We start from the raw sequence: 26,363 nt of genomic DNA on the forward strand, positions 1-26,363 counted from the left end.
AGTAGCTGTTATCTTGACTAAAAAGGAATTAGAAATAATCCTCCCTAAAGAATTAGAGCCTAACTAAAAAAAGTTTCTATTATAAGATATTTATAGAAGTAGATAGTATTTTTAAGATTTATAATAAATTAGTAAAGATTTAAATAGATGGAATTACCAAGGGTAAGGTAGTATTACTAGGGGTGAAGAGAAATAGGCTGGGCTAATGCCTCTTTACTTACCTGGGGTAAGATCTTCTATTTATACCTAGCTACTAGCTATCTATCTAAAAGATAAGTCATAGATATTATAGAGATTTCTTAGGTTAACCTTAGTAACTCAGAGTTAATCTTAATAATTATTAATCTATTTATAATATTTATTTACTAATATCACATCCTCCCCTACTTAAGGTAAAGCCTATCCTTAGTAGGTTATCTAGCTCCTTACTAAAAGATCCTTATAGTCTAAGGGAGCAACATTACATATAGTAAGTAGGATTAGATTTATTTTTAGTAAGTAATATTAGATTATATTTAGTAAGTAGTATTAGATCATGCTTAGTAAGTAATATTAGATTATACTTAGTAAGTAATATTAGATTACTTAGAGGGTAGTATTAGATTACTTAGTAAGTAGGGTTACTAGTATAGTTATTATAGTAGAGGTAAGATAAGGTTATATATTATTTATTTTAATTTTAAGTAACTCTATTTTTATCTTATTTATTTTCTTTTTATCTCTTATATTTCTCTTTCTCTTTTCTCCTCCTATAATTATCTTCTTTTTTATTATATTAATCACTATCTTTCTTTTAGTAAGTCTCTTTCTTTATATACTAGTCTCCTATATTCTTCTTATACTTAGTAAATATAAATACTCTATAAAAGAAAGATAAAGGCTATTTTATCTATTAAAAGAATATAATTATTTTTAATAAGTTTAGTAAGTACCCTTCTTAGCTTTAGTAAATATCTCTTACTAATAGTAGAAGCTTATCTTAGTAGACCTAATAAAAGTATATTAAAGGTGATGAATATTATTTATCTAATTATCTAGAAGTTTAATAAGAAGAAGAAGCTAGATATAAAGGAATATACTTACTTAAGCTATATATTAGCTATTATTCTCTAGTAGTAAGGTATATCTTATAACTATATATTAGCTTATAGTAATTATTCTTTAGGTAAGGATCCCTTTAGGGGATGTATCTCTACTCTTAGTTATAATAGATTTATATTTTTTTAGGGGTCCTATACTAACTATACTTAGAGTAACTAAAGATTAGTATATTTATTCTATATATAAGGCTTTTATATATAAGATTCTAATACTCTTAATAAGTATATATTCTCCTTAGTAAATATTTCTTATTTATAGTTACTAATTTTTTTTACTCTTATAAATCTATTATTTAAGCTAGTAGTCTTAGTTTCCTTACTAATTATAGTAATAAGTTATATAATTAGCCTGCTAAGCTAGTAGTAGTAACTAGTAATTATAGTAAGGAGTTAGATAATAGTACTAGTAAAGGTTCTCTAGATAATAATAAATATATATAGTCTAGTATAGAAAGTAATATTAATTCTCCTACTATAAAGATAGGTCCTTCTAGTATTTTTTATAGTAAAGGCTCTTCTTCTATAGTAGAGATAGGTCTATTTAATATTTCTTATAGTAAAGACTCTTCTCCTATAGTAAAGAAGGCTCTAGCTAAGAAGTATTATCTTTCTTTAAAATATTTTATAGTAGTAGTGATTAGTCTAGCTAAGGGATATTATTCTATTATAATAACTCTATCTTATTCTTAGATTAGTTCTTCTTTAGTAACTCTCTCTCTTACTTAGAGTAGTTTAGTTAGATTAACTCCTTCTCTTTTTTAGGTTAGTTCTACTATAGTAACTCCTTCTTATACTTTAGTAAGTATCTTATTAGTAGTCTTAATAAAGAGCCTTATTAAATATTATTCTTCTTTATTATTACTTAGTTATAAAAATTCTTTTAATAGAGTTTATATTCTCTAGCTAGTAAGTTATATTAACTAGGGTAATTATTATAATTTTTTTATAATTCTTTAGGATCTTTAGATATTTACTTATTATATTAAGGCTTACCTAGAGGAATTAGCACCTTCTCCTAGTAATAATAATAATTTATTCTAATTAGCTAAGGCCTTATCTTATAAGGTTCTTAATATAAAGTTTAACTTAGACTTTTAATTAATAATTATTTATTACTTTAGTTAATTAGTATAATTCTTAATATCCTATTATAATTAGTTTTTTTTTATAATTAGTAAAATCTACTAGTCTATAATTTCTTTTCTTCTTCTTGGGAAAGTAATTCTAGTATAATACTATTTTCTAATCTATCTATATAAATATATTATTTTTATACTACTTTATTTACTCCTAATAAGAGGATATTATAATTATAAATAATCCTTTAAAATCTATCTTTTTAGTATTCTTTTAAGATATTAATTTTAAATTATTACTTTAAATTCCCTCCTAGTCCTTATTATCTAAAATAGTTAAGTCTTCACTATTCTATAGCTCTAGTAACTCTATTTATTATTATATAAGATAGCTATTTCTTACTAATTTTTATTTACTAGTATATTAAGTTTTTTATTTATTTATTTTATACTATATCCCTAATCCCTCCCCTACTTATTATAAACTTTCTCCTAAATATTTTTACTTATTATATCCTTCTGCCATACACTATAATAGTTCTTTATATAATAGTATTAGGGGGTTAGTCTTATTAAGTATCTTTTATATTTTAATTAGATTAAAGATTAATAGACCTACTTTTTATAGCCTAGTATTAAGACTTACTAATATCTATAGATATTATAGATTATCTTCTATCTCTACTTCTACTAGTCTCTACTTATTAATAAGATTCTTTAGGGTATATCTACCTAGTTCCTATAATATATATATTCTAAGGGGGTAGGTCTTAATCATCTTATATAGTTTAAATTACTTACTCTTAAACTTCTATAGGCTCTTATTTTATATAAGAATCTACTAGCCCTCCTTAAAATAACTTTTTTTTACTTATAAATCTTAGATTATCCCTCTCTTAATTATATATTCTAATAGCTTCTTATTTACTAATACTTATATATATATTACTCTTATAAGCCTATTATAATTATTTTCCTTTATAGGTTCTCTTACATCTCCTAGTAATCTTAGTTTAATCTTATATAGTAGGTATAAGGGGCTTTTACTAGTATTTATATAGGTATATATCTATATTATAAATATAACTAAATAAAGATATTTATCCTATAGCTATATTAGTTTCCTTATTAAATATTTTATAAGTATTTATCCTAGGAGTCTATTAAGATTTTTATTCTTTTTATTTATATAGGGATAGTTTAGTATTATTATATAGTATTTTATTTTTAAGATTTTTATAAAGATCTCTACTATATATGATAGAAGGTTTATACTATTATTAGATACTATCTTATTAAAGGTGCTATACTAAGTGAATATCTCTTTATATAGGAATTTTACTATTATTTTATCTATAGTATATAGAATAGCTTTCATAATAACCTATCCTATTATATAGTTAATAATAGTAATAATCTATTTATTACTATTTAATATTACTAATAAGCATCTAATAAGGTCAACACCCTAGTATTTAAAAGATTAGATATCTTTCTTTACTATATGATATTACTATTCCTATTTAAGATGTTTCTTTAACCCTTATAATATTTAATAATTTAGGTATTTCTTAACTATAGCTTAGATATTATATTATAAAGAAGGCTACTAAGCTTAAGTTCTAATAGCTTTTAGTAATACTAGATAGCCTATATAGCTATATTCTCTATATATTCCTTATAGGAAGTCCCTTTAGAATAGAATCTCTAGGTATAGGCCATCTCTAATATCTATAATATAAATTAATTTCTAGTAATATATAAATTATCCTTCTAGGTATTATCTACCTATAATTTAATTTAGTAAGAGGTATAGTACCTCTTTTTTTAGTTTAAAAGATAGGGCTATTATTAGTATAAGCTCCTGCTTCTTTTTATCCTATAGTAAGACCTATAGCTCTAGGTATTCTACTATAGTATTATATTATTTATACTCTATAAGATTATTTAGGCTTTTAAAATATCTTATCTCTACTACCTCCTATACTTTTAGTATATTAAATAAAGTTCTTTTAGTAATATTACCTAGCTCTTCTTCTATAAAGTTAGGATATTAACTAATTATATCTAGTATTATTACTTTATTATCTTTTTAATAGTAGATTTCTAAGTTATAACTTTAGAATTCTTTTACCTACTAGGTAAGCTACTTTAAATACTTAGTTATATTTATAAAATATTAAAGACTCTTATAATTAGTTACTATTATTATTATTTTTTTATTATTAATATAGTAATCCTATCTCTAAAGGGCTTCTTTTATTATAAGTAGCTTCTTCTCTTATATTAGATAATTTCTTTTTATACTACTAAGCTTCCTTTTATTAAATATAATTAGGTAAAGTTTATAATTCTTATCTTTCTATATTAAAACTATTCCTACTACCTATTCTAAGATATTAGTCTTAATTTAATATAGTTAATTAGGGTCTATAATTATTAATATTAGTATAGTGATTATTAGTTCCTTTAAGTTAATAAAGATATTTTAGTATCTTACTATCTAGGTAATTAAATAAAATTTCTTCTTTTAAAGATCTTTATCTAACTTCTTTAATAGGTTATAAAGGATAGCTATAACCTATATAAATCCTAGTATAAATTAGTAATAATAGGTTATAAGTCTAAGGAATTATTATACTTTATAGATATTTTTTAGTTTTAGTTATTAGATAATAGCTTCTATCTTAGCTAGTATTAGCTTTATAATTCCTTCTCTAATAATATACCTATAGAATTTAATTTCTTATTAACTAAATTTATATTTTAAGGCTTTTATAAATAGCTAATTCCTCTATAATTAGATAAGAACTTTATATATATATTATTTATATTTCTCTTTACTTACTAAGAATATTAAGATATTATTAAGATATACTATTATATATAGGAGATCTTATAGTTAATTATTTATATATATCTAGAATATTATAAGTATATTACAGAGTCTAAATAATATTATAAGAAACTTATATTTCCTAAAGAAGATATTAAATATTATCTTAATAATTAAATTATTTATTATCTATAATTACTAGTACCCTAAGAGAAGATTAATTTTTAATAGGATCTTTATCTAACTAACTTAATTAATTAACTTCTAAATTCTTAGAAATAGATAAATATTCTTAATAGTGACTTTATTAAGTACTTAATAATCTATATATATTTATTATTTTTCTTCTAGCTTTAGGACTAATACTATTAGTAAATCTTACTAACTTATTAAGGCTTAGATTACTCTCTTTTATAATAGTTCTTCTACTTAGTAGTAGGTTTTCTTAAACTTCTCTAGTAATTAGGGATAAGTATTTATATTAATTAGTTTAGTATTATTAATATTAATAGTATAGTCTATCTCTTAGATAGATAGTATTCTTAGGTTAAGTTCTTCTTAGAATATATTCTTAAAGTCTTTTATTTATTTATTATAATTTATAGTTATTAATTTCTTTTTATTAATTTAGAAGAGATATAATTATATTATTAACTTCTCTTTTTATAAGATCTACTTTAGTTATTTTATAATTACCTACTATACTAAGTTATCTTTATAATATTTAATCTTATATTAGGGGTTAATAAGATAGATAAAGTATATTCTTCTCTTATTTTAAAGAGTTATCTAGCTTAATTATTAGTTAATCTATAAGTTAGTAACTTTTAGCTAGTTATAACCTAAAATCACCTTATATTTATTAATATCTAGGATCTATAACTTAATAAGATTAGTTTATCACTTAATTTATATTAGTATTCTTACTTATTAGTAAGTATTTATTATAGCTTTATTTAGTAGTTATATAACTAAGGATATTTCTCTTTTATTATAAGAAGGCTTTATTATACTAAGATAACTAGTAGTTATTTATAATATAAATAAGTAACTAGCTCTATAATTAATAAGAGCCTTAATCTAAATTATATATTCCTTACTTTATACTTTTATTATATAATATATAGAGTTAATACCTATTATATTTAGATATACTTTAATAATTTCTTATAGTAGTTAAAGATTCCTCCTTTTAGATAGTTCTTTCTTCCTATCTTTAAAGAGATTATACTATATATCTTAGTAGTAAGAGGCTTTCTTTATTTAATTAATAAGTATCTTTAGATTTATTAATCTTTCTTATTTTTTATTATCTTTATAGAGTATAATTAAAGATATCTAGTTTTACTATATATAAAATATACTTTATTCTAATAATATTATAATTTCTACTTTAATAAATTCTTATTAGGTTATAGGAAGTTTCTTCTTAGTTAGGGAGAGCTAGTAATTATACTTAGATTTATTAGATCTTTATTATATTAATTAAATTATAGTTTTAACTATAGGTTACCTCTAAGTTATTAAGTAATAGCTAAGTTATTCTTATAGAGAGAGAAATATTTAACTATTTTATTATATATTTATAATTATATTTAGTCCTCTACCTATCTTTTCCTAAGCTCTAGTTAACTCCTAATAATAAATTTTTAAATAAGAGAAGCTTTATATACTAGGGAAGAGATATATATTATAGCTTTATTTAAGGTAGTAATATATAACTATATAGATTATAGACCCTAGATAAGGCTTTTATATTTCTTTTATCTTTTATTATTTATATTATATTTCTTAAAGTTCCTTAGTAGCTATATATAAAAGATTTCTATATTAGTAATTATAAATATAAGATTAATCTATAATTAAGTTTTATCTATTTTTTATTTCTTATAAGTATATCCTATAAGTTTCTACTTAATAATAATAAGATATTCTAGATTAGAGGGAACTCTTTCTATTATTAGTAAGATATCTCTAAAATATTTCTTAACTCTTTTTTATTATTCTTAGGTAGCATCTCTTATATATATATTTTTATACTCTAAGATAGGAGTAAGATTTAAGACCTTAAAAATAGGTAATAATTTATAATAATAATTTATCTCTTATAATTCTAGAGGTAGTACTTATTTATTATATTACTTTTAGTAAATATTCTAGAAGAGTATATTAATATTAATAAGTAGTGCTCCTTAGGCTATTATCTTAAATAATCTAGTAAAGGCTTATTTTATATCCTCTAGTAGATCCCTAGTAGGATTATTTATTATAGGTGGCTAGTTATTATTAGTAGTTTTAGTAGAGAGGTTTAAGGATATTATCTTATAGGGATTATTTTCTATTAAGACTTATTTTAGTAACTAAGTAATACTTCTCTAGCCTAGAGTTATTATATCTTATTTTATTTCTATCTCTTTTAGTAGGGCTTAGTAGAGAGTTCTTCTATAATAAAAACTCTTTACTAAGTATAACTATCTTACTATCTTTTAGCTTAAATTTAGTAGTTACTTATAGGGAAGAGTAGTAGGTATTTACTAAGATAAATATAAATTTAATAAAATAAGAGTATTTAATTTCTTACTATCTATAACTTTTAGATATACTACTAAATAAAATTACTAAGGATAAGATAGTATTACTAGGGGTAAAGAGAAATAGACTAGGTTAATACCTCTTTACTTACCTAGAGTAAGATCTTCTATTTATACCTAGCTACTAGCTATCTATCTAAAAGATAAGTTATAGATATTATAGAGATTTCTTAGGTTAACCTTAGTAACCCAGAGTCAACCTTAATAATTATTAATCTACTCATGATATTCATTCACTGATATCACACTAGTGCTATTATCTAACTCCTTACTATAATTATTAGTTATTACTACTAACTTAGTAGGCTAATTATATAACTTATTACTATAACTAGTAAGGAAACTAAGACTACTAGCTTAAATAATAGGTTTATAAGAGTAAAAAAAATTAGTAACTATAAATAAGAAATATTTACTAAGGAGAATATATACTTATTAAGAGTATTAGAATCTTATATATAAAAGCCTTATATATAGAATAAATATACTAATCTTTAGTTACTCTAAGTATAGTTAGTATAGGACCCCTAAAAAAATATAAATCTATTATAACTAAGAGTAGAGATACATCCCCTAAAGGGATCCTTACCTAAAGAATAATTACTATAAGCTAATATATAGTTATAAGATATACCTTACTACTAGAGAATAATAGCTAATATATAGCTTAAGTAAGTATATTCCTTTATATCTAGCTTCTTCTTCTTATTAAACTTCTAGATAATTAGATAAATAATATTCATCACCTTTAATATACTTTTATTAGGTCTACTAAGATAAGCTTCTACTATTAGTAAGAGATATTTACTAAAGCTAAGAAGGGTACTTACTAAACTTATTAAAAATAATTATATTCTTTTAATAGATAAAATAGCCTTTATCTTTCTTTTATAGAGTATTTATATTTACTAAGTATAAGAAGAATATAGGAGACTAGTATATAAAGAAAGAGACTTACTAAAAGAGAGATAATAGTTAATATAATAAAAAGAAAGAGAAATATAAGAGATAAAAAGAAAATAAGTAAGGTAAAGTAGAGTTACTTAAAATTAAAATAAATAATATATAACCTTACCTTACCTCTACTATAATAATTATACTAGTAACCCTACTTACTAAGTAATCTAATACTACCCTCTAAGTAATCTAATATTACTTACTAAGTATAATCTAATACTACTTACTAAATATAATCTAATATTACTTACTAAGAATAAATCTAATCCTATTTACTATATATAACATTACTCCCTTAGACTATAAGAATCTTTTAGTAAGAAGTTAGATAACCTACTAAGGATAGGCTTCACCTTAAGTAGGGGAGGATGTGATATTAATAAATAAATATTATAAGTAGATTAATAATTATTAAGGTTAACTTTAGGTTATTAAGGTTAACCTAAGAAATCTCTGTAATATCTATAATATATCTTTTAGATAGATAAGCCAGTAGCTAGGTATAAATAGAAGATCTTACCCTAGGTAAGTGAAGAGGCATTAGCCTAGCCTATCTCTCTTCACCCCTGGTGATACTACCTTACCCTCAGTAATACCATATAGCAATAGTCATACCAAAGGATCTACAACATGCCTTCCGTTGTTGGTGGTGGTATTGTGCATGTCAGACCTTATGGACAACTTGTTAGCATAAAATACTATCAACATATAGATCTGAACAAAGCATTGATAGTGTGTATGTGTATCAAGGTGAAAAAAAGTGGGTGAAGCATCAAAACATGCCCTCAGGTGCTGGGACTCACTGAATCAAAATTTTCTTCCCCTTCAGTCCCTTACTACTACTTATTATATTTAGTACTATCTATCTATCTAGTTAAGGGATAGAAAGGGGGAATATAATATATAGATCTAAGGATATAAAGTATTCTATATATAGGTAGGGATATATAACTAGTATTTAGATAGGTTAAATACTATTCACCCTTACCTTAAGAATCTTTTAGTCTTAGTTTAGTAGTTATTTAGATTTGAACTACTGTTGGGATCCCATATAAATAATCAAGTACTTTCTTTGGAGTTATGAATACTCTAAATGAATTCTAAAAGTATATTAATTAGATATTTTAAGAGTATTTAGATAGGTTCTACTTAATATATCGTAGTAATATCTTTATCGATATTAATAGCCTATAGAGTCTTTACTAAGAGTATATCTAAAAGGTACTAGCTAGAGTAGCACCAGGGGGGTTAGAGGTTATGGAAGATATCTTTACTTAACCAGCAGGGGCTGACTGTATACTCCGTACATTAGACTACTAAGGTAGTGAACTAGTGATGAGAGGCTAGTTTTAGCTGCCGAGCCAGCTGTACTTTGTCCATCCTTCATTCCTGCGGACAAGCCAATGGACACGCAGACTGCAACCAACAACTTGGCAACAGGCTGCAATCAAGGATTAGCTGACAGCGGCCAGCAAGCCATAAGCTGGAAATCTCTCAGTCCTCACAGCTACAGGTGCTAGTTATGCGGTACTTAAAGCTGCCCCACGGCTGCTGGCAGTTGTCTTGGTTTGTCTGTAAGCCGTACACCATCCCGCAAGGGATGCCGCAGACATCGCCTGACAGTCCTTTATCCTTCTTTTTCTTTGATCTCTAGACGTCTGCTGTTGACATAGTCGATGGGAGCCGATAGGATATGACGGGAGCAGCAACTACAGCGTTGGTGGAGAAGAACATCGCAGATCATCCAGAAGGACAGGAAACTCACACACCAGAGGAACAGCCGCGAGAGCAAGACCAACAACAACAACAACAACAAGAAGAAGAAGAAGAAGAAGAATCTGACGAGGAAGAAAATGGCCCGCCCAAGAAGAAATCCTGGCGCTTTTGGGCCGTCTTCCCGGCCTTGTGCGTGACGACCTTCCTCTCGGCCCTCGACACGTCCATCCTCTCGACGGCCCTGCCCACCATCGCGCTCGATCTCCATATCGGCGAGCTGTATATGTGGATCACCAACTCGTAAATTCTGTCGTCGACCGTCGTGCTGCCGCTGTTCGGACAGACGGCCAATATCTTCGGGCGGCGCTGGCTGATGATCCTCTCGGTGGTCATCTTCGCCCTAGGCAGCGGCATGGCCGGCGGCGCCAACGACGCGCGGCTCATCATCGCCGGCCGCACCGTCCAGGGCATCGGCGGCGGTGGGATCAACACGCTTGTGGACATCGTCATCTGCGACCTGGTGCCGCTGCGCCAGCGCGGCAAGTACGTCGCGCTCATGGCGGCGGTCTGGGCCGTGGGCACGGTCGTGGGCCCCGTGCTGGGCGGCGCCTTCGCCCAATACGTCTCGTGGCGCTGGGTGTTCTACATCAACCTGCCGCTGTGCGCGGCGTCGCTGGTGCTGCTCATGCTGTTCCTGCGCGTCGGCCACCCGCACGCGCCCGACACCGCCTACGCGTGGTCGTCGTGGCAAGCCCTCGTCCCTCTCCTCCTGGGCCTCGTGGGGCTCGGCCTCTTCTACCTGCACCAGACGTCGCGCTTCTGCCGCGAACCGTCGATCCCGCGGCGGCTCTTCCGCAGCGCCACGGCCACGTGCGCGCTGTGGATCGCGTTCCTGCAGTCCGTGCTCCTGTACTGGGTCGGCTACTTCCTGCCCGTGTACTTCCAGGCCCTGCGCCGCGCGTCCGCCACCAAGTCCGGCCTGTACGTGCTCCCGATCACGGCGGCGATCGCGCCCCTCGGCATCGTCACGGGCATCCTCATCGCCATCACGGGCAAGTACCGTGCGTTCCACTTCCTGGGCTTCGCGTGCCTCACGGCGGCCACGGGCCTCTTCTCGCTGCTCGACGAGCACTCGCCCGCCCGCGACTGGGCCGGCTTCCAGGTCCTCTTCGGCGCCGGCTCGGGCATGATCTTCTCCAGCACGCTGCCACCCATCCAGGCCACGTTGCCGGAGTCCGACGTCGCCACCGCCACCGCCACCTGGGCGTTCATGCGCAGCTTCGGCTGCATCTGGGGCATCGCCATCCCGACGACGATCTTCAACGCGCGCGTGCAGGCGCTGCTGGGCGGCGTGAGCGATGCGGCGCTGCGGGCACGGCTGGCGGACGGCGGCGCGTATGCGCTGGCCAGCGAGGATCTCGTGGGCCAGCTGGGCGACGCGCCGCGGCTCATGGCGGAGGTGCTGGCCGTGTACCGTGAGAGTCTGCGGTGGGTGTGGTGGATTGCGATTCCGTTTGGCGGCGTGGGCCTGCTGCTGTGTTTTCCGATCAAACAGCTGGAGCTCAGCGAGGAGCTGGAGACGGAGTTTGGGTTGCAGGAGGGGAGGGAGGGGAGGGAAGGGAGGGAAGGGGAGGCCAACGGGGAGGCCAACAAGACGGAGAACCGTAGCACCTAGCCCATCTTTTTTTCCTTAGTTTCGTCCCCTAGTGTCCTAGCCATTCAATCATGACTACTACTATAACTTCTCGCAAATCACTATATTTCCCACGTCTTCCGCACCTCCTGCGTCTCCACATGAATCTCCTCCCATCCCAACGCCCCCCATCGCTCAGGCCGCTCCACCGCATCCACAAAATGCTTCATCGCCAACACAAACTGCGCCGCCCACTTCTCGGGACTCACGGCACCCACCCCGGTCGCCAACGGCGTCACCAGCACCGCCTCAATCCTCTCCTTCGCCCGGTCCTGCCGCCGCCGATTCCACCCCTCCACCTCGCACAGCAGACTCCACACACACTCGTACACGACCTCGCGGTCCCAGACCACGCGCTCGGGCACGCGCATCGTCGGACAGATGGCCACCCAGCGACAGCCCCAGGCATTGTCCTGGAGTTCGGGCGGGAAGGGGACCAGGGAGCAGGTGCCGGGGGGCGCAAAGCCGCGCCATTTCTCGTAGAGGACGCGCTGGGCGGCGCGGGTGAGCGCGTGGTAGTCGGCTTTGGGGGCGAAGGCGCGCGAGATGGCGTCGTCGAAGGCGCCGTCGAGGCGGCCGTAGGAGTTGGCGGGGGAGACGATGAGGTTGAATTTGGTGGCGGCGGGGAGCTGGGCGAGGGAGGTGTTGTGGATGGTGAGGTTGGGGTGGTGGCTGCGGGGCCAGTATTGGGCCCGGGCGCGGTGGAAGGCGGAAATGAAGCGGTCTTCCATGCAGAGGAGGTGGATATGGGGGATGTTGGATGTCATTTTGTGGGTGGAATTGGGATACTGAGGTGCGGGAGAGAGTGAGAGGAGAGGTTGATATAGATCGAGCTTAGGGTTGCTGCCTGGCGATGAGTCAGATGGGATGTGCCTGTCAGTATGCGATCATATTCGACTGCCATCGGGATATATCTGTCCTTTTCTACTTGAGAGAGAATGGAGTGTGGTCAACTCCCGCATTGGACAGCTATTATAGGTGTTTTATCTCAGCCCTATCGGCCTCCGTAGATAGATACTACGTAGTAGACGGCAAGTCCGGCAAGTCTGTGATGGTGGGGAATCGATCCTCTGAAACAGGCGGAGAGAGAGGCGATAGTCATCTACCAGGCACTGAGACTGCTCCTGTCGATATTGGGGAACCAAACGGGATCCTGCAGTCATCGAAACAAAAGCATCCAGACATACGCATACGTAGTACTGACTATGCATCGACCGGGGAGAAGCCCTAAAGCCTAAAGCCCTAGAGCCCTAGAGAGAAGCCCTGACGGATAAATGAAAGACCGCTATTTGCCTCAGGCATTAGGGCATGCTGACTCAGCAGTGGCTGTGCGATAGTTTTAAGCAGTCTGATTGGTCAGTCTCAAAAGGGAAACAAATGTCACATGCTAGCCGGAATATCGTTTTTCTCCGGTGCCAAGAAACCAAATAGAGTTCCGGACTAACACTAGTGCCGCCGTAAACGAGACGCTAGACTGGATCCGGTTAATCCCAAACTCCCAAACTTCCATGTGAAAATCTTCAAAACGCTCTCTGGATCTGCTGCCGAGTGCAGGAGTGCAGGAAGAAACGATCCTTGGAAGGTGCTCAATTCCAAGTAGATAGTAGGTACATCTAATAGACGGGAGTTTCCAGGGCAATCAATTGAATCCCACCGAGGAACTCCCTGCCTCCGATCACAATGACCCATCACATCGCCCATCCTCCTTCAACAACCCCTTTCCTCGATCTCTGATCTAGTGAGTAGCGTTGAGCCCTCAACGGTTGCGCATGGATATGACTGGCTGTGCTGTATCAATCGGTCCACTTGAGCTTTTCTTGACAGATTCCAGAATCCAGGGACACCCTCTTTTTTTTTTTTTTTTTTTTTCTGTTTTTCTGGAACCATTCCTTCGAATAGGAGAGACGCGCCAATAGCCATGCGCGCAATGTCTGTGATTTCGGGTGTAGCAGATGAAATTGCACCCGTTTTTTTTTTTTTCCTTCTTTCCGCCTCTGGGGGGGATTCGTGGCTAGTACGGAGGAGTGTCCTTTGGGACTATCATATGATAGGGATGGGGGTTTCTTTTTTCTTTTCCTCTTCCTTTCTCCGGCTGCTCTGTTTGTATTTTCCAATTGTTCTGTTGTGTGTCCAGTGCAATTGCCATTGAACACCCCCCGTCGACATCATGGCTGAAGCTGAAGTCCGCAAGAGAACCCCCGAGGCCGAGGTGTGTATCTATTCAATGCCCCAGTCCCCTTAGAGAAAAGGGAAAAAAAAGAAAAAAAAAGTTCCTTTGACAGTGCCCGATGCTAATATGTCGACTGTTTCCAGGCCGTCGTCCCCCAGGACAACACCCCCAGCCTCAAATCCCTCAAGGATGCCATTCCCCAGGAGTGCTTCGAGTCCTCGCTAGTCACCTCGCTGCTCTACCTCGCCCGTGACATCCTCTACTGCGCCGTGCTGGCCTATGGCGCCTTCCACATCCACCTCCTCCCCTCGTTGCCGCTGCGCATCGTCGCCTGGGCCGCCTACACCTTCTTCCAGGGCTGTGTCGGCACGGGGCTCTGGATCCTGGCCCACGAGTGCGGCCACGGCGCCTTCTCGCGCTACCCGCGCATCAATGACTTCATCGGCTGGGCGGCGCACTCCTTCCTGCTCGTGCCCTACTTCTCGTGGAAGATCACCCACGCCCGCCACCATCGCTACACCGGCCACATGGACCGCGACACCGTCTTCGTGCCCTGGACGGCCGATCAGCTCGCCGCGAAGAAGAACGTCCGCCTCGACCAGCTGCGCCACCTCGCCGAGGAGACCCCCATCGTCACCTTCGTGCAGCTGCTCGGCCACCAGCTCGGTGGCTGGCAGCTCTACCTGCTCACCAACGCCACCGCCGGCGCCCTGTCCTGGCCCGAGGGTACCCCCAAGACCGGCGTCGCCAGCCACTTCAACCCCGTCGGCGCCCTGTGGACCCCCGCCCAGCGCCTCTCCATCGCCCTCTCCGATCTGGGCCTGCTGATCATGGGCGCTGTGCTGTGGTTTGCCAGCACCCGCATCGGCGTCGCCAATGTCATCCTGCTGTACTTTATCCCGTATCTGTGGGTTCACCACTGGCTGAGTACGTCCTTCCCCCCCCCCCCCCTCCCCTTCTCTCACACCTCATCCCTTTCTCATACATGAATAGTCGCCATCACCTACCTCCAACACACCCACCCGGCCCTGCCGCACTACACGGCCGAAACCTGGACCTACACCAAAGGCGCGCTGGCCACCGTCGACCGCACCATGGGCTTCATCGGGCGCCACTTCTTCCACGAGATCATCGACTACCACGTCGTGCACCACCTGTTCAGCCGGATCCCGTTCTACGAGGCCGAGCGTGCGACGCGCGCCATCCAGCCGTTGCTGGGCGCGCAGTACAACGAGGACAAGCAGGAGAGTTTCCTGGGCTCGTTGGTGAGTACGTTCCGGAGCTGTGTGTATGTAGCGCCGAGTGAGCCGGGCGTGTTGCATTTTGTGACGCGGAGGGAGTAGATATCATATCATATTTTGTGAGGAAGTAGGGAGGACGGAACCGGGGGGGATGTAAAAAAAAAAAAAAGAAAAAAACAAAAGTTGTATAGTGTCATTTTGAGTGGTTTCAAGAGGTGGTGGGATTCGATATAGGGATGGGGGGGAATAGATTAGAGATCGATTTTTTGTATAATTGTTAGACTGTTCTAGAGTGTATTCAATTATTTGGAACAAGTGATTTACTAAGAGAATGTTGAATTCAGCAAGTGTTACGAATATATACAGACCGTATATATATATATATATTTATGGAGTACTACCCCTCCACTTCCCACTCACTTCTGATCCTTCAACATATACTACATCTACAACCTAACACAGGAATAGATCACCTGGAGTATATTCTACCCCCGAGCGAACAACATCTACGGAGTAGACTGATGCTCTCTCTGTCCTGCAGCATGACCAGACATCAACCCAAACCCCTACTCTGGTCGCGTCCAACCCTCAACTCCACACTCCGACTATCTACAAGACTACAACTCAGGTGTACTGCGCAGTGGCAACTGGCAACTGGCAACTTGCAGCTGTAGCTGCAAGAAACATAGATTCCAGAAATGGATTCCGCCTAGTGGGTCAAAGACCAATTCCGTCGTTGTTGAAATGGCGATCGTGAAGACAAAAAGACAACGTGCACCGCCACATTGATTGGTTGATTGATTTGATTGATTCTCGAGTCTCGACAGAGTCAGAACGCAAAACGCAGAACGCAGAACGCAGAATATGCTTTCCAACCCAAATGCGCCGTGATATCATACTACCTCTCATTCTATCCCGAATTCTACATCTCAGATCTGACTCCTGACTCTCCTACAGCCCTACTCAATGGAAATGCATATACGAGATCACCTGAGCATGCACGCACCACACACACACGGCTGCCTGCCTGCTACATAAATAAAACCACCCCCGCTAGAGCTGAAGCCCCACCAACACCCTCTGCGCCGTCCCCAATCATCACCAATGGCTCTCGCCGTGGTCCACTCGGCGATGTCATAGCTGCATGCTAGCTCTGCGTGGTGAATTCAACAGAATCTGTCGTGTTGGCGTTGGCGTTGGACCCTGTAGGGCAGCAATGCGCGTGGCGGCGGATGAGGTGGGGAGGGGAGGGGAGGGGGTGATGATGGTGGGATAAATATGAAGATATATAAGAGATAAGGGGGCAACCCGAAATCTTTCTTATATATATATATATATAATATATATATATATATATTCTTCCACGTTTCGTGAACTAGCAGCATTCATTATCGAGTTTGTTGAAACAGAAATACGGGAATCGGATCTGAACCCCAAGAGCAAAAAAAAAAAAAAAAAAAAAAACCATGTCATTCCACCAATCCAGCGAGGACATCCACATCCGCCAGGAAGATGGGTCTACCATGCTCCTGGCGCGGGTGCGCAACAACGCCGGCCAGCTGATCCAGCGCAAGATCAGACTGGACGATCATATCGGCAATACCGATGGTATGTTTCCCTGTCCACTATCCACAGGCAGGAAACTTGTCAAATGAAAATGAAGGATAAAAAAAGGCTGATGGGGGCTCAGGATGGTTCATCTGGGGCGGCAACAACTTCACGCGCACGGCCAGAAACATCGCGCTGGAGCACACCCAGTACGGACCCAAGCTGTGTGCTGATCTGGAGATGCGGGATGGGGGATCGCGGGGCCGGCAGGGAGTCATGTTGTCCGACAAGATCGGGAACGAGGATGGACATTTGAGGTTCTTGGTAGGTTTGATTATTGAGATCTCGCTCCGAGTTCCCCCTTTGGCATTGCAGGTCGGCTGACACGGGATAGGGTCCTTGAGGTTGAGTGATGGGACATGATCGTGATGTAAGATCGGATTGCGAGGCAACACTATTTCATGAAGGAGCAAATCCACAGTCGACTCTGTAGTCAGTTCTCGGTCTCATGTTTCTCAAGCAGTACTCTGAGATGTCCAGCCGGGTAAAGATAGAACCGTAGTGGGATGTTCAGGATGCTCAGCATGCTCAGGGAACAGTGGCGGGTTGTCTGTCGCGTCAGTAAGTAGTAGTAGGCAGAAGCAGAAGACAACCGAGCGAAGTCTAGATCGAGACTCATAGCTTGAATAGATGTCATCTTATGATCATCCCGACCATCGAATCCAGCTTGTCTTTCCAGACGATTCCGTTCATGACTTCAGATCCAGTGCCCATCACCGACAACATGGACCATGCCATAGTCACGTGTCCACAGACAACGGGGAAAATCCTCGAGTCAAGAGTCACCAGTCTCACGAGTCATGACACACGCAAGGAAGACGAATGCATATGCATATGGAGAAAGAAAAAAAAAAAAGTCAATACACGACCAGCTGAACCAATCGCCCGTGTCTCCAGCATCACCAGTACCACACATCCACCCAGCACTCTCTAAGTCTAGCCTCTTGGTTTCGGCCGGAGTGGGACCGTTATGGAAACCCAGTCCGTCCTGCGACTGAGACGAAAAAACCAGACCTGACCTGACCTGACCAGACAAGACAGGATGAGACGAGACCAGTAGCAATGGGCCGTGGCAGTGGCTGTCCCCTGGTCACCCTAGACAAAGCCGAGTTGCGGGATTTCCCTGCGCCGCCGCGGCCCTCAATTTTCGAGTCTCGACTACTACTGTGTACGAGATGGGAGTCAGAGTTTGACGGGGATAATTTAATTACCCAACGATCGAGAACATGGGGCGGGGGAGGGGAAGATAAGTCTATATGAACTACGACTAGAGTTTTTTTTTTTGGTTGGAAAGGAGGGAGAATTGGTAGGGTTCTCCTCGATCTTGATCTGAGATTGGAATCAAAAAGTCGCCGGGCTCGGAGCCACCAGGCGGTCCAAGCCGTGTGAGGGCACGGCGATTGGTGCCTGGGCCGGAAGTCGGTAGGCTAACGGTGATTTAACGGGGAGTTTTGACTGTAGGACGGACTCGGACAAGACTGGGGGCAGTGGGCAAGTGGGCATCGGTTGAGGGAAATTGGGAGAGAGTCTCGAAGTTGCCCGACCCGAGACGTTGGGTGGTTTGGGGGAGGGGGAGAACTGGGGAGACCTGGCAAGTGGCAATTGGGAAGGAGAAAGTGGAAAGTGGACACTGAGAGGGCGCAGAGAATGGTTCATGGGCTTGCCAAGATGATCATATAGTGGTATGAATATGATTGGTAGTCCCAGAGGCCAGAGCTCGTTTCCCTGCAGATGCGTGTTGCTTATGGATTGAGGACGACTGATGCTTCAGCTTCATTGGGATGATTTACTCGCCGTACAGAGTACTGGTTGTCCACTTCACAAGGTAATGATCTCGATAAGCTTCGGACAAATACAAAGTTAGTATAGAGTGGAAGGATTCAAGCGTCAGTCTTCGACGACTGATCATCCTTCCACCTCGGATGTTTCGTGCAGCAGGGAAACCTAATTAGACCAGCAAAGCTTGTATCATTGGTGTAGGAGGCGAGGAGCCCAAAAGCGCCCAAGCCTTCGCTTAATTCTCGGACGATCCGAGTGTGAGTGTAAGACTGTAAGTGAGTGAGTGAGTGAGTGACTGACTGACACAGACGAATTTCCGGAGTAACAAGGAACCAAGTGCTATCCCATCATTCTCATGTTTGTCTCCGCTGCAGGATCCTAGTCCTGGTCCTGGTAGCCTAGTAGGGGTGACTGACTGACTGGTTACCCTGTCCCTTTATGGAGATTGGAGTCAGAACTCAGAAGGAGCTAGAGCCCCCATTCTCCACCCCCCAATCTCCAGCCGTTAGCGAGAAGCGAGGAACAAATGGTATGGTTCCCGAGTCCCGACTGCCCGAAAGAACCGGGATGCCTGCAGTTTGCTAACTCGAAATTCTCACCGCGAGACAAACCCGAGGCTCTCTGACTCTGGGGATCCCCGCGGGGAGAGAGGACATGGGCCTTGAAGTTGGAGCTGGGGGGCCATGGCCCATGGGAGCCGACCAGCGTCATTCCGATTTCCATGTATTATTTAAATGCAAATGAAAAGGCAAAGGAAGAGAAGGTGGGCAGAGTCGCCGACAACCAAGCTTCCTGGACATTGGCGATGGCGCAAGGCGGAGAAGAACCTTTCAGCGAGTGGAAAGCCTCGTTGGTCATGCCTTAGTCATTCCGGAGTACTTTTACTCGTTAGACAGTTGGCACGTGGAATGGATTTTACCCGGAGCATGGATGCCTCGTGCCAGATGTTCGTCTATCTTGGTCTCATACACATGCTATAGATACTTTATACTCTATACTCTATACTATACTATCTACTTACATACTACATCAACGCTCGACGATCACTCTCCTCATTTCGATCTCCAAACATATCAACAAGATTGATAAACTGTCTCTGTAAATGTCTGTCTCTTCTTGACCAATAATCTCCAGTACCGGACAGGAAATCTTTTCACCACCGCCGGTGCAGACTAGCAGGCTTGGCATCACCGCCATTTAGTCTCATGCTGCGGCACACAAGCCACGTCCAAATTTTCCTCTCTTCTTCAGCTGGATCTAGAGCAAGTGAACCAGTGGCAAACGCAAGAATAACTAATCTAGCAGAAACCAAAAATATCAATCCACTTTCTCGGATTCAAACTGAGAGAAATCACGGGTCGGCATCAAGTGATCAAAACTTGAGTTGACTCGGCGAGTCCCGAAGTGCTGTCGATGTTAGTACTGACTACTGACCGTCGCCGCCTCGGTTCAGCTCGATTTGCTCGAGGGGGAGAGGATCAAATGCCATTTCTTCCAGGCCCTCCGTGGACCATGAAATCAGAATCATACTCCATGGAGAGCAGCGGTAATTACCTTGGTTTACGCCTTACAGAGTAACTACCTGAGGTAGGTACCTTACCTACCTTACAGTATATTAATATCCAGGTATTGATATAGTTACTGTCTGTGTCCTGCATTGTATGACCAGGAGAGCATGGACGGTAACTAATCAGCAGCGAGATTGCAGGATACCTGGGTGTCAGGGTTACATTGTCTGGAACGAGCCTTTGCCTACCCTGGCAATCCAGCTCCGTGCTCTACCACCATTCCCAGGAATTATAATAATAATAATAATAATAATAATTCATGATCGTATTGTGATAATCATTACTGCCCAATCTCTCTATGCAAAGGATGTCTACTATTTCTATCGAGGACCGGTCACTTCCTACTCCCGAAGATTCATATCCAATTAAGCCTGTGACAAGAAATCTCGAAGAATCCTGAAAGCTTCTGGTCGTATCCATAAGGAAACAAACTTACCACAACTACTAAGGTATCATCCATCGATTGACCACTTCCAATTTTAGGTACTCTGTCTGTACTCTGTAGTCTGTATTCTTCCAGCAAACCAAACTCCGCGCATGTGGGCCTTTCAATTCAAACTCGGCACGTGGTAGGCTGGAATCTCCGACCCCTGTCTGTCAAACCAATCACCACCCAATCACACGGAAATTAGCAACCAGCGTCGAGGTTAGTGTTTCCCGACGACGCCTTTTGATTGGGCATACTTGTTCAGTAGACAAACCCGGTTGGACTCTACCCGAGCATCTGTATGGCCAGTATCCCCGGGGTTGACCCACACTACCCACTCATCACCAAGGATCTCCATCCAAGAGTTTCCTTATCTGGCTAATCTTACAACAGACTAGCGGTGTCAGCACCGACTTCGAGGACTCGATCTGGGGTCAACAACAGTTTTGAACTTTGACCACGAGCTGGATTGGACTGGGACAACCGGCCAACGTTGCAGTGGCCATGTTACATTCTTACCTAAGGCTTGCTGTTTCTGGTGCTGATTGGGGGAGGTGTATGCTATCCACTCATTTCCTGATGCAGTATGGCTGTTCTTTTCCGCTGTATTCTGGGTTTTCTCCTCTCTGTATGTACTCTGTAATATGTATTATTCTCTGATTCTCTCTCTCTCTCCCCACTCTGTTTCCCCCAGTTATTCCCCCCCCCCCCCAGACTAGACCACACTGACCCTCTATCTTTGCCTTTAAGCGAACTGCTCCAGGTCTTGACTCCCTGGTCGACTCTCCATTGTCTCACTCTTAGTCTTGGGGATGGCAAAACCGCATGGCAACCCACCTAGTAAATAAAAAAAAAAAAATATTAAACCAAAAAATTCAAATCACACTACGGAGTACTACTCATTACTTCTAGTTCGATGGAACTAGTCAGTCCAAGCAGAAAGAAAAAAAAAAAAAACCCGCACTAAAGCCGATGGCAATCTACAAACCCCCGTAGCGTTGTCAATTCCCCCGGACCGGCATGGGGCCCGATTGAGATCAGACTGGAGGGAGAGTGTGAGACCGTGAGAGAGCGTGTGAGCAAAGTGTGGATGCTGCATCTCCAGATTCCTCCCGGTCTCACAGTCACACGTCTATAAAATCAGCCCGTCTCCCCCAGCTTCTTCTTCTTCTTCTGCTTCTGACACTGCAGATCACCTCTTCTTTCTCTCTCCATCTCTCTTCTCTTAGAACAACACCCTTTTTCTCATCCACGTGGTGATCGACAAACCCTTCTTACTCTCGTTCCCCTTTCCCCCTCCCCCATCTCTGCAGTTGAATCTCCAACGCATTCAATCGCCATGGCGGACGCTGTCACCGACTCGCGCGTTGAGGCGCCAGTCACCTGGAAGACCTACATGATGTGTGCCTTTGCTGCCTTCGGTGGTATCTTCTTCGGTTATGATTCCGGTTACATCAACGGTGTCATGGGTATGGACTACTTCATCACCGAGTTCGAGGGCCTGGTAAGTTCTTCGGTCCAACTCCATCTAGACCAACACAATCAATCAAGTGGATGCATTGCTAACGAGAGAATCTCCACGCGCGCAGGACAAAGCGACTACCGATCCCGACTCTTTCGTCCTCCCTTCTTCCAAGAAGTCTCTGATCACCTCCATCCTGTCCGCTGGTACCTTCTTCGGTGCTCTCCTTGCCGGTGACTTGGCCGATTGGTTCGGTCGTCGCATCACCATCGTCAGCGGCTGTGTCATCTTCATCATCGGTGTCGTTCTCCAGACCGCCTCCACCACCGTGCCTTTGCTCGTTGTTGGTCGTCTGATCGCCGGTTTCGGTGTCGGTTTCGTCTCCGCCATCATCATCCTGTACATGTCCGAGATCGCCCCCCGCAAGGTCCGTGGTGCCATCGTCTCCGGCTACCAGTTCTGCATCACCATCGGTCTGATGCTGGCCTCCTGCGTCGACTATGGCACCCAGAACCGCACCGACTCCGGCTCCTACCGTATCCCCATCGGTATCCAGATCGCCTGGGCCCTGATCCTCGGTGGTGGTCTGCTCATGCTCCCCGAGTCGCCCCGTTGGTTCGTCAAGAAGGGTAATCTCACCGGCGCTGCCGTCGCCCTCGCCCGTGTCCGTGGCCAGCCCCGCGACTCCGAGTACATCCGCACCGAGCTGGCCGAGATTGTCGCCAACCACGAGTATGAGATGCAGGCCATCCCCCAAACCGGCTACTTTGGCAGCTGGATCAACTGCTTCCGCGGCAACATCTTCCACCCCAACAGCAACATCCGCCGGACCATCCTGGGTACTTCTCTGCAGATGATGCAACAGTACGTTCATCCTTTTGTCTTTTGATATTTTTTTTTTCTAACGATCGATTCAGGTGGACTGGTGTCAACTTCGTCTTCTACTTCGGTACCACCTTCTTCAAGAGTCTGGGCACCATCAGCGACCCCTTCCTGATCAGCATGATCACCACCATCGTCAACGTCTGCTCCACTCCCATCTCCTTCTACACTATGGAGAAGCTTGGTCGTCGTACCCTGCTCCTGTGGGGTGCTCTGGGCATGGTTATCTGCCAGTTCATCGTGGCCATCATCGGTACCGTTGACGGCGGCAACAAGAGCGCCGTCAGCGCCGAGATCTCCTTCATCTGTATCTACATCTTCTTCTTCGCCAGCACCTGGGGTCCCGGTGCCTGGGTCGTTATCGGCGAGATCTACCCTCTGCCCATCCGATCCCGTGGTGTTGCTCTGTCTACCGCCTCCAACTGGCTCTGGAACTGCGTACGTTTTCTCACCCTTCAACCCAGCCTTCACCTGCTAACTGCTCTGCCCATAGATCATCGCTGTCATCACCCCCTACATGGTTGACAAGGACAAGGGTGACCTCAAGGCCAAGGTCTTCTTCATCTGGGGTTCCCTTTGCGCCTGCGCCTTCGTCTACACCTACTTCATCGTGCCTGAGACCAAGGGTCTGACCCTGGAGCAGGTTGACAAGATGATGGAGGAGACCACTCCCCGTACCTCTGCCAAGTGGAAGCCCCACGGCACCTTCGCTGCTGAGATGGGTCTCACTGACAAGGATATGGCCGAGAAGACCGGCGAGGTTGTGCACCAGGAGGTTTAAATGCCCTCAAGCAAATACCGATGCTCCTTCGCGTGAAGGGACATTGGAGCCTCTCCTGTTCTTTTTTTTTCTTCTTCTTTTTCTTCTGTTCACTTTTTTTTTTGACCAGCCAGCCAAACCAACCACCCTCACGTATACCCATGGTTACGCTTCATGTTACAATAATGCTCGATGTCTATCTTGAGGAATGAGACTCTAATATCGGTTTTTAATCAGGATGGCTTCGATTTGGGCTATGCAGAAACACAAAAAATAATATTAAAAAGCAATGGGAAACCATTAAAACCAGCTTTCTGCAAGTGTCCTCGTAGATCCCACCAATCCCCATCCCCGGGGTTTCTAGCCTCCATCTCCGTCAATATCAGGATCAATATCATCGAGTCGGGAACTGACTGACAACTCCGTACTTCTCCTGAGGCCAAGATGCCCAATCTGCGACACACACCTGGCACCGCCGGAAATCCCGTGACCTCGATCGTTTCATTCAGCCCAACTCCCCTCCGCCACCATCCTCGACTCTCCAGCGTATTATCCATGCATTGAAACGGTCGATCCATCACGCAGTATCCAGGTATGCGCCATGAATCGTGCTACAGATAGCATAGATTACCCCCTCGTAGGCCATCCCCACCGGAGAAGCACACCCATCACTTGTCTCCAGGATCTTACCAAGAATTGTCGCTCATCGCTTCGTCACAGAAGTGGCTCCCCTTGGGAGTCCTCCTCCCCGTGCTTGGGCTTTAGGCGCCTAGGACGGTGATTTGGCAGTCTGTCAGTCTGTCAGTCAAACAATCGAACCGGAAGGCGGCAGGACAGAAGCACGCAATGACGAACCGCATGCGACTACCCGTCATTCACTATGGTAGCTATCTGCTCATTCAATCCAAGACAATCACCAAGCTCGATTCATTCATTCATCTTGTCCCCAACCCTCTGTTCATCCAGCAAATAGCAAATAGCAAATAGCAAACACCATACAAAACCCATTCACATATCCGTAGCTCACCCCATTGACCACCAGCTGCGAAAACTGCATAAAAACCCCCAACAACTCCCGCAACACCCCGTCTTCTCTTCCACCCGTATCCCTCTTCAGCTCCTACATGTTTCTCTATATACTATATCAATACTCCAGCAAGTCTTATACACGCATACACACATCCTCTACCTGTTCATCATCACCAACATCAACACCAACACACACACATCGTTCCACAACCCCAACAGAAACACACCGTTTCGAATCACGATAGCTGAGTGTACTGCGGAATACCGTCCTCGCTATATCGACTATTGACGGCCGTGCGAGGGCATACATATATACTTCGAGTGCTACAGAGCCAGAGACACACTCGCACACACCCATCCCGTTTGGGTGGGGGGGATGGGGTTCTGGCGGACGGTCAACATCGACATCGGCAGTAACCCATACACAACGGATGCCCTTTCGGATGCTAATCGATATAGTCGCACCGAAAAAGAAGCTTACATAGCCTGACATCGCTGTGGTCAAGCTGATGGACCCTGTCCGGACTCTTGCTTGGTCATTGAATTTCTTAAAGAAGGTCATCTCATCACCAGCCCCTAGAATCAAGACTGTTGTCACTTGGGTTCTAGAGAGATACGGCAGCTGGGGAGACGAAGACGCCGGCCCAGTATTCGGCGTCTTTAGTCCAAGTTCGGGGTAGAACGCCATGAATTCATCCATGTTTTGTTCGTTTTCTCAATCGGGATGGGAATGGAAAAATAAGGGGTCGGCTGTCATTGGTACAGGAAACGGCCTCTCTTCGCTAGAGATGTTGGTTCATGCAGGGGTTCCGGCTGGCGATATGTCTCTCAGACTTGGATAGCCGCAGGGCTGCAGGAAGATTCGTCTAATCGAATTCAGAGCGGACTGATACGGTGTCCTCCATTGCTTGATCGCAGAGGATTGTGATCCCTACACGGCAATTCAGCATTTCAGCAACACCGCGCATTGGGATTGTGGAAGTGCGTCTTTGCTTATGCTTTCCCTTTCAGGTCATCACGGATCATGACGTACGCATGTCCACTGAAGCGGTGGTATACGACTTCACATGCGAGTGATTATGGTGCATACACCACTGTTCCAGGATCTCTGTCCATCAAGGCTGCAACCAAACCATTATTTGCCTGTGGGCTTCACCGCGAAGTCCTCTCTCTCCTCTGATCGGGCAGAGTTGGGTTTTTGTGACATACCTGTGGCCTTTGCTAGCACTGAAATGTCTGCTTAAGGAACAGCAAAGTCTTACAGCAAGTTTTATAGTTAATACTATAGTTGCATACCTGGACCGCAAAAATCTTCGTCTGTTTGTTTCCCGAATTGAAACATGCCTTGACGTTTTGCGTTATACCCATAATCCTGCATATTACGTGGTGGACTTTATACTCTTACCAGGTCTAGCTCGCGGGCAGATTCATTGAGAACCAGCTGGGCTGAGGTTTCGGCGCATTCCAC

The 26,363-nt window shown here is 41.8% G+C and overlaps 5 protein-coding genes across 5 annotated transcripts, besides 20 other annotated features; 4 read left to right on the top strand and 1 right to left on the bottom strand.

The window, feature by feature from the left end:
• The first annotated feature begins 467 nt into the window (after nucleotides 1-467).
• Nucleotides 468-616: a microsatellite.
• Nucleotides 617-1,564: 948 nt separating this feature from the next.
• Nucleotides 1,565-1,678: a microsatellite.
• A 2,554-nt stretch (nucleotides 1,679-4,232) lies between these two features.
• Nucleotides 4,233-5,537: a mobile genetic element.
• Nucleotides 4,366-4,408: a microsatellite.
• Nucleotides 5,538-8,711: 3,174 nt separating the features above from the next.
• Nucleotides 8,712-8,837: a microsatellite.
• Nucleotides 8,717-8,782: a microsatellite.
• Nucleotides 8,838-10,253: 1,416 nt separating the features above from the next.
• On the top strand, nucleotides 10,254-11,951 carry ACLA_097320 (putative MFS transporter; the record flags this gene model as incomplete). Its single annotated transcript, XM_001270219.1, has 2 exons — nucleotides 10,254-10,576; nucleotides 10,685-11,951. The coding sequence occupies 2 exons, from the start codon at nucleotides 10,254-10,256 to the stop codon at nucleotides 11,949-11,951; spliced, it is 1,590 nt and encodes a 529-aa protein (XP_001270220.1).
• Nucleotides 10,375-10,397: a microsatellite.
• Nucleotides 11,873-11,909: a microsatellite.
• Nucleotides 11,952-12,031: 80 nt separating the features above from the next.
• On the bottom strand, nucleotides 12,032-12,736 carry ACLA_097330 (uncharacterized protein; the record flags this gene model as incomplete). Its single annotated transcript, XM_001270220.1, has 1 exon — nucleotides 12,032-12,736. The coding sequence occupies one exon, from the start codon at nucleotides 12,734-12,736 to the stop codon at nucleotides 12,032-12,034; it is 705 nt and encodes a 234-aa protein (XP_001270221.1).
• A 1,081-nt stretch (nucleotides 12,737-13,817) lies between these two features.
• Nucleotides 13,818-13,846: a microsatellite.
• A 290-nt stretch (nucleotides 13,847-14,136) lies between these two features.
• Nucleotides 14,137-15,482, top strand: ACLA_097340 (oleate delta-12 desaturase; the record flags this gene model as incomplete). The annotated part of the gene is made up of 3 exons (XM_001270221.1): nucleotides 14,137-14,178; nucleotides 14,283-15,066; nucleotides 15,133-15,482. The coding sequence occupies 3 exons, from the start codon at nucleotides 14,137-14,139 to the stop codon at nucleotides 15,480-15,482; spliced, it is 1,176 nt and encodes a 391-aa protein (XP_001270222.1).
• Nucleotides 15,483-15,535: 53 nt separating this feature from the next.
• Nucleotides 15,536-15,562: a microsatellite.
• A 602-nt stretch (nucleotides 15,563-16,164) lies between these two features.
• Nucleotides 16,165-16,192: a microsatellite.
• An 18-nt stretch (nucleotides 16,193-16,210) lies between these two features.
• Nucleotides 16,211-16,242: a microsatellite.
• A 459-nt stretch (nucleotides 16,243-16,701) lies between these two features.
• Nucleotides 16,702-16,736: a microsatellite.
• Nucleotides 16,702-16,737: a microsatellite.
• Nucleotides 16,738-16,821: 84 nt separating this feature from the next.
• Nucleotides 16,822-16,844: a microsatellite.
• Nucleotides 16,845-16,846: 2 nt separating this feature from the next.
• Nucleotides 16,847-17,331, top strand: ACLA_097350 (CVNH domain-containing protein; the record flags this gene model as incomplete). The annotated part of the gene is made up of 3 exons (XM_001270222.1): nucleotides 16,847-16,988; nucleotides 17,071-17,252; nucleotides 17,323-17,331. The coding sequence occupies 3 exons, from the start codon at nucleotides 16,847-16,849 to the stop codon at nucleotides 17,329-17,331; spliced, it is 333 nt and encodes a 110-aa protein (XP_001270223.1).
• A 662-nt stretch (nucleotides 17,332-17,993) lies between these two features.
• Nucleotides 17,994-18,045: a microsatellite.
• A 993-nt stretch (nucleotides 18,046-19,038) lies between these two features.
• Nucleotides 19,039-19,070: a microsatellite.
• Nucleotides 19,071-20,562: 1,492 nt separating this feature from the next.
• Nucleotides 20,563-20,592: a microsatellite.
• Nucleotides 20,567-20,591: a microsatellite.
• Nucleotides 20,593-22,101: 1,509 nt separating the features above from the next.
• Nucleotides 22,102-23,887, top strand: ACLA_097360 (sugar porter family MFS transporter; the record flags this gene model as incomplete). The annotated part of the gene is made up of 4 exons (XM_001270223.1): nucleotides 22,102-22,266; nucleotides 22,352-23,088; nucleotides 23,142-23,544; nucleotides 23,600-23,887. The coding sequence occupies 4 exons, from the start codon at nucleotides 22,102-22,104 to the stop codon at nucleotides 23,885-23,887; spliced, it is 1,593 nt and encodes a 530-aa protein (XP_001270224.1).
• A 943-nt stretch (nucleotides 23,888-24,830) lies between these two features.
• Nucleotides 24,831-24,856: a microsatellite.
• The last annotated feature ends 1,507 nt before the right edge of the window (nucleotides 24,857-26,363 follow it).

Source organism: Aspergillus clavatus, genomic scaffold (genome assembly GCF_000002715.2).
Source record: "Aspergillus clavatus NRRL 1 1099423829804 genomic scaffold, whole genome shotgun sequence".
NCBI lineage: Eukaryota > Fungi > Ascomycota > Eurotiomycetes > Eurotiales > Aspergillaceae > Aspergillus > Aspergillus clavatus.